We start from the raw sequence: 6,733 nt of genomic DNA on the forward strand, positions 1-6,733 counted from the left end.
TAAAATGCCACCGTACATAATCTCAGGGATTGTAGCAGTATTTTAAGACATTGCGCAGTAGCATGRCATTAATGTAGACCACKTGCATATTTAAGGATMTRKTATTTAAATAAGTGTATTTGAGCATCCTCAAATGCATAACAATTTCCAAGTGTATTATCAAATTAAGCTACAGTACTAYCACAGGCTGCTGCCTACAGACTTGAAATACTGGTCACTAATAATGCTTACATACCTTGCATTACTCATCTCGTATGTATATACTGTATTCTATACCTCTGACATTGACCATCTATTCTTAATTCCATTCCTTAGATGTGTGTATTAGGCATATGTGAAATTGTTACATATTGCTGCACCCGCAACATGTACTAAACACGTGTTGTAACCAATAAAATGTCATTTACTTGTATTTTCAAAGAGCCAAATCCTTAATTTGAACTGTGAAGGTAAATGAAATACTTCCAATAGTATTTCAACCCAGGTCTGCCTCAGCGTAATGAGATTATTAATGACATGTGTAACTCCACTACATCACCTTGTAACTAGAGTACATTGCAATTCACCAATAGTGTTTACTCACTTTGCACACACTTTCACTTCATACTCTTCCTGAACAACGCTGATCTTGTCCGTGAGGTTCATTTGGATCTCAAACTTGGGCAAAACTACAGATAAAAAGAACAGCAGTCAACTCCAGAATGTTCCAGGGTTGTGATGCATTGATTCAACATTACCAAGCATGAAAGAGAAACTCCACCTACCATACTGTTCTACCTTGAAGTTGTGGTAGATTTTCTCTTCACCAATCCACACTACAATGGTATAGGATCCTACAGGTGCTTCAGAGTTCAGGGGGTGAGAAAGCTGCAGAATGCTGCCACTGGATGTAGTGTTGACCCACTGTCCAATCCGGTTGTGATTAACATCCTGTTGGGTCATAGGAAGGGGAACGTTCAGCAGGACACAACGATGTGGAAAGTTCACAACAGTATACAGGACAAGGAGTCAGTTCTATCTGTAACATTCATCTACTGAAGGGGGCCCAGATCACAATGCTGATAGGAAGTATTTAGCTAACTCCTACAGTAGGTGGATATGAGGACCTAGCTAGCTGGGGGAGTCATAACGATGCAGTCTTTACACTGACAGTCAACATAAAGTCACACTAACAAGGATCTTACCTCAAGTTCCACAATGTTGTACTGTGAAGGGCAAAGACAAGAGATGGAGTTGTTATTAATGAAACCAATGCCAAAACAGAGGCGCATAGCTGTCTACAACTATAGGAACTAGACAGGTGATTGGCTTGGTCGCTTAACATAAACATCACATGTAGCATTGCAATTCAATCTCAGGAAGAGATGATCCCATTCATTCCAATCTGACCTATATGAATGGAAGCCCCATGTCCTGGCTGGTTGAGTGCTGTACATAATACCAGACTGCTATGTCCATCACAGTATTGTGACACTTCTGCATCTTGCTTTGAAATAGTAGAGACTGAACTAAAATACTATTGTCAATCGTATATTTTCAACTCACCAGCTGATTGACGGGGCTAAAATGGGTATCCAAGGTGACGACTCTAAAATGCACTGTAAAAAGCCAATGACAAGACGAACAATAAGAAGCATCATTTCAGACAACTTCCTCATAATCCCAAGGTTCCCAGATTCCCATCCTGATTCCAGTAATCTTTCACCCGGTATTTCTACCGTTTCCCTCTACAATCCTCATAAGCCACGCATGACTCGTTAGAACAGACTGGGGAAGAGCATTGCCAGCAATGATAGTGTTCTTTTCTACACAATTATTGCCTGATGCATTTCACAAATCTTCCTTCAGATTTCAGTACTTCATTGTAATACGGTTACAGCCTCAAATAAACAAAGGGAACATGGTGGGTCGTGGAAAACTGTTGATATCAAAATGGGGTCAGGGGCCAAAAAGGTCAAAGCACCGGAGTAAACCATTACAGAACACGCCAACACCTAATTGTCCTGTTTCTTAGCAACCAGACTACCGGCTGTAACATTACCCGTTTGTCCTGGGTTGTAGATTGGTTTGTCCGTTTGGATGAACGTCATGGGCTGTAGGGTTTGATCATGACCCTTCTTTCTCTTGTGGATAGAAATGTTTCCCCTCGAACTCCACCTTAAAGTTCTGCACTTTGTCGCTCTTCACGTGAGGGCCTGTCAGGGACGGAAACAGGGCAACACGGGGAACTAACGGACCGATAACATAGGACATTAAAAATGTGGTGCCGTGTGGCCCAGCTGGTAAGAGCGTGCCACTAGCAACTTCAAGGTAGAGCGTTTAACTCCTGCAGGGATCACATTATGCACGTCGCAAAAATATAAATTGCTTCGATAGTATACACAAGCATTCAATCAAAACCTGGTACAAATTGGAGCCTGAATCACAGAAAGTTCTGGTAGGCCACCACTGACATTTCCCATAAAATAAGCTGGCATTGCACAAAGAACCTAAGTGATGCATCACAGCTGAGCAGTACACTCTTATTGGAATGGCTCTAGATGTCCACCAGTGCTGGGCTGACCTGAAACTGGAAACAGCGGTGAAACTCTTGGTCAGAACTCTGGTGGAGAAGTCTCTTGTTCTGCCCGTCGGCCATCAGAGATACGGTCATGACCAGGGTCTCGTTGGGCTGCAGAAGGCTGGCACAAAGCTTGGCCTCTGAGCCTGCCTGGATCACTGCAGGAATGGCACCATGTAAACCCTACAGAGAAAACACCCGGCAACAGGAAAATCACTACCCAATGACAGGATACCTCTAAACACAAAGCCAGGTGAAATACACAGGGGGATAAAGATCTGCAGAAAGAGTAGATGGAAAAATTGCTCTAAAAGAACATTAAACCCAGAGGAGAGAAGCAAGTCTGATCACTAAATTCTAACTTGTGAGTGCAGATTTACTTACGGTCTTAGAGTCTCTTGACAACACAAAGCCAGTGAATGCAGGCAAAGAGTATCCATCTCCAAACCTGAAGCCCAGGAAGAACCATGACTAAAGGAGAAGAATAAACCACCGTTATGACCCAGTATTCCTACATGGAAGACCTGCCTACTGCACTGTACACAGGTTGTGTCTAGATGGGATACAGATTGTCAATTGAATTCACCTATAAGGTTAGAACTTACACAGCAGGTTAGGAGAATTAGGTTAAGGGTTGGCTAATAAAATACAATTCTACAGGAAAGGGGGTGAGAGACCAAACAATTGAATTTAAATTCTTTCCTGGGAACTGCAAACCATATCAGAAGCATCTACCCAAGCAACACCAAAAAGGCACCAACCTGGTCTCAGACCATGTCCTATCATTTTGTACGCAAAACTGAAACACTCTAGTATGATATTACATTTTATATGTATTACATTTGTGAATATCCATCATCCATTTCATAGATATGTTAAAAATGTACATTTTACAAATTCCAATTTGTTGTGGCCAACATGAGCTAGGTAGCTAACATTATCTAGGCTAAACATTAGGAGTAAAGTTAATTAGCAGGTTGGCTAACCTTAACCCTTTCAGCTAAGTAGATGAAGTTGCTTATTACCCAAAATGTTAACGTCAGTTTTATTACACCCACCCCTCCACTCTTTTGGTTTTTGCCTTGAGTAGCTGTCAGTCTCTGTAAAAATACCAAACTTACCATTTCATACAGATTTCAGTCTGGAGTGCTGGCAGATATACTTTTACTATGTTACGTATAGTCCATGAGACCAGGCTGCAGACACAGGTCGGTAAAAWGGCTCAATTGCATGTAGGTTAGTGTTTAACGGCTAGACCGAGTTACAATATATCGGGCTACAAACTGGGCGCCAAACACAGATTGCAAAAGTGTGTCTAGCGTGCACTAGGAGAAAGTATTCTGTTGCTAAGACCAGATGCAAGTTTTTTTTTTTTTTTTAACTGTTGTTTTGGCTATATGATTGCAACACAAGTTGCTATAGCACCTGTGACCTAGGCATACTCACCGCAGCGGGTTGTTTGTGGACTCAGTCGAACGTAAATCTCCCCGTCGGTCATGTCCCTATAAATATCCTTAGTTGCGGACTTTTTTCTAATTACTAAGCGCTCGCACCTGCTGGAAATTCAGGGAGTTCGATTAGACTGAACGGTCATTTCAAATGCTCGATCATATTGTCAACAAGGCAGCATGGTGCGTACAGTAATTCAGGAACATAGGTCTACAACATGTTTTCTATCCGTCAAATGTTATGTTTGCATTTTCAAACATTGGGAAGGCAGCTGAAGCACATATGGGTTTTTTATCAAGACCAAACACTTTTAGGCGGCCTATGTATATGAAAACTCCTAAATCATTACTCCGCGTGCTTTTGTACACTGCTGCAACTCGCTGTTTGTTTGTTACCTATGCGTAGTCACTTCGCCCCCACCTACATGATGATTACCTCAACTAGCCTGTGGACTCGGTACCGGTGCCCCCTGTATATAGCCTCGTTATTGTTATTCTTATTGTGTTACTTTTTATTTTTAGTCTACTTGGTCAATATTTTCTTCTTCTTGAACTGTACTGTTGGTTAAGGGCTTGAAGTCAGCATTTCACGATAAAGTCTACACTTGTTGTATTCGGCGCATGTGACAAATACAATTTGATTTGATTTGACCTACATCACTTTGTTTTGATCCGGCTTTGAAAGTGGCACCTGGCTCAGGCTCCAGGGACATCCCGGACACTCCTTCCACCGGGGTAACGCAGGACAGATCATTGAATCCCCTCCTATCACAGCRGTTAAACTCTGTAACTGTTTTAAAGTCACCATTGGCCTCATGGTAAAATCCCTGAGCAGCTTCCTTCCTCTCTGGCAACGACGCTGTACCTTTTAGTGACTGGGTGTATCGACACACCATCCAAAGTGTATTCATAACTTCACCATGTTGAGATATTCAATATCTGCTTTTTATTTTTACCCACTACCAACCCATCTGCTCTACTTTGTGAGGCATTGGAAAACCTCCCTAGTTTTTGAGGTTGAATCTGTGTTTTGAAATTCACTGCTCGACTGGGCAATTACAGATAATTCTATGTGTGGGGTACAGAGATGAGGTAGTCATTACTGCACACATGAGTACATGCAACTTATGTGACTTGTTCAGCACATTTATTTAGGCTTGCCATAACAAAGAGGTTGAATACTTATTGACAAGACATTTCAGTTTTATTTGTAAAAAAATAACATAAATAAAAAACAAATCCACTTTGACATTATGGGGTATTGTGGGTAGGCCAGTGACCAAACAAATCAGTGTAATCCATTTTAAATTCAGGCTGTACCATGTGGGAAAAGTCAAGGGGTGTGAATACATGAATAAAACCTTGACATGTCTTCTCTCCTACCCCCCCTCCTCCAGACCAAGGTGAAGTACCTGAAGCAGACGTCAGTGATGCTCCAGAGGGAGTTTAGAGGGGACATCCCTAACACAGTGGAGGGCCTGGTACGACTACCTGGAGTWGGACCCAAGATGGCTCACCTGGCCATGGACATCGCCTGGCACCAGGTCTCTGGCATAGGTAGGTATGGCTCACATATAGAACTACAAATCCCATACTCTAGTCTGCATGTTATGTGGTGTGGTCTGATCAAGTGCAGAGTGGCAGTTCTATTGGATTATATAGTGGGCGTCTTTATAATGGCATTTTTGTTGTTTTTATTGTGTGTGTGTAGGCGTGGACACGCACGTCCACCGTATCTCCAACCGGCTGGGATGGACGAGAGGTGGGACCAAGAACCCAGAGGAGACACGCAAGGCCCTGGAAGACTGGTTACCAAGGTAACCAGACAACACCACTTCCTGTACCTCTGACCCATCAGGTCACTCGTTAACCAGTCACTGACCAATCAGATCCCTTACAGCAGGAAAGAGAAACATTTGGCCTTGTGATTTCTGTCCGACATGATTTTGATGAAGACGGGGATGGTGATTGATGATCTTCCTCTCTCTTCCCCGACACAGGGATCTATGGAGTGAGATCAACTGGTTGCTGGTGGGGTTTGGTCAACAGGTGTGTCTACCTGTCAATCCTCTCTGCTCCGTGTGTTTGAACCAGCACAGCTGCCCCTCCGCCCATCAAGCCTCCCCAGCCAAGAGGCCTAAAGCTGGGTCACCTCGCTCCCCACACTCCTCCAAGACCTCCAGGGTTAAGCTGGAGCTTGGTTTGGGGTTACCACCCCCCTCCTCCGCCACAATGGTCAAAGAGGAACCTCTGGCTACCGCCCTCTCCCCTCCTCTGCTGCCCAGAAAGAGGAAGTCCAAAGCCAAAACCTTCTCTACATGATACGACAGAAGGGGGTAGAATCCCTATAGAGATATAGGGACCTTGTCCCAATTCTCTCCTTCCTCCCAAAGTGTACACGTGTCACTTCCCTTGACTAATGTGAAATGACTGGTACTAGAGATATGGTGGTAACTCCTACTAGACCAGTGGTATTAACTTCTTTAGCAGGGAGACCATTTTTGGACCGAATTTCTGCAGACCCCATTTATTTTGCTTGAATTTCACAACCCCAACCCAAAATAACCTTCAAATCATTACATTTACATTTTTTACATCAACTAATAACCAATTCATTATATTTTCATATCTTATCAAACTGAAAACCAATAAATGTACTTTTCCAAATAAGCTCACACCAGTTTGTATTTTATCCCATACATAATGTTAACTGTTCCCAAAACAA

General features: G+C 42.9%; 2 protein-coding genes and 1 long non-coding RNA gene across 3 annotated transcripts; 1 reads left to right on the top strand and 2 right to left on the bottom strand.

The window, feature by feature from the left end:
• Positions 1 to 551: 551 nt before the first annotated feature.
• LOC112078806 (alpha-2-macroglobulin-like protein 1) lies at positions 552 to 2,195 on the bottom strand. Its single transcript, XM_024144930.2, has 5 exons — positions 2,042 to 2,195; positions 1,546 to 1,598; positions 1,185 to 1,205; positions 765 to 930; positions 552 to 668 (listed from the first exon to the last, which is right to left on the bottom strand). The coding sequence occupies exons 1-5, from the start codon at positions 2,088 to 2,090 to the stop codon at positions 580 to 582; spliced, it is 378 nt and encodes a 125-aa protein (XP_024000698.1). The 5' UTR covers positions 2,091 to 2,195; the 3' UTR covers positions 552 to 579.
• A 368-nt stretch (positions 2,196 to 2,563) lies between these two features.
• LOC139026901 (uncharacterized) lies at positions 2,564 to 4,096 on the bottom strand. Its single transcript, XR_011478848.1, has 3 exons — positions 4,007 to 4,096; positions 2,945 to 3,031; positions 2,564 to 2,743 (listed from the first exon to the last, which is right to left on the bottom strand). It is a non-coding gene; the product is annotated as an uncharacterized lncRNA (long non-coding RNA).
• Positions 4,097 to 4,112: 16 nt separating this feature from the next.
• On the top strand, positions 4,113 to 6,566 carry LOC112078805 (endonuclease III-like protein 1). The gene is made up of 4 exons (XM_024144929.2): positions 4,113 to 4,191; positions 5,406 to 5,565; positions 5,720 to 5,825; positions 6,009 to 6,566. The coding sequence occupies exons 1-4, from the start codon at positions 4,189 to 4,191 to the stop codon at positions 6,328 to 6,330; spliced, it is 591 nt and encodes a 196-aa protein (XP_024000697.2). The 5' UTR covers positions 4,113 to 4,188; the 3' UTR covers positions 6,331 to 6,566.
• The last annotated feature ends 167 nt before the right edge of the window (positions 6,567 to 6,733 follow it).

This window comes from Salvelinus sp. IW2-2015, unplaced genomic scaffold (genome assembly GCF_002910315.2).
Source record: "Salvelinus sp. IW2-2015 unplaced genomic scaffold, ASM291031v2 Un_scaffold6307, whole genome shotgun sequence".
Classification (NCBI taxonomy): domain Eukaryota; kingdom Metazoa; phylum Chordata; class Actinopteri; order Salmoniformes; family Salmonidae; genus Salvelinus; species Salvelinus sp. IW2-2015.

What these genes read in the sequence shown, in the direction of transcription:
- LOC112078806 (XM_024144930.2), bottom strand. Translation starts at nt 2,090, where the DNA reads ATGACGTTCATCCAAACGGACAAACCAATCTACAACCCAGGACAAACG. An exon ending in CTACAACCCAGGACAAACGG is followed by an intron (nt 1,599 to 2,041) that starts GTAATGTTACAG and finishes GGCTTTTTACAG; the next exon opens with TGCATTTTAGAGTCGTCACC. An exon ending in CTTCAAGGTAGAACAGTATG is followed by an intron (nt 669 to 764) that starts GTAGGTGGAGTT and finishes TTTTATCTGTAG; the next exon opens with TTTTGCCCAAGTTTGAGATC.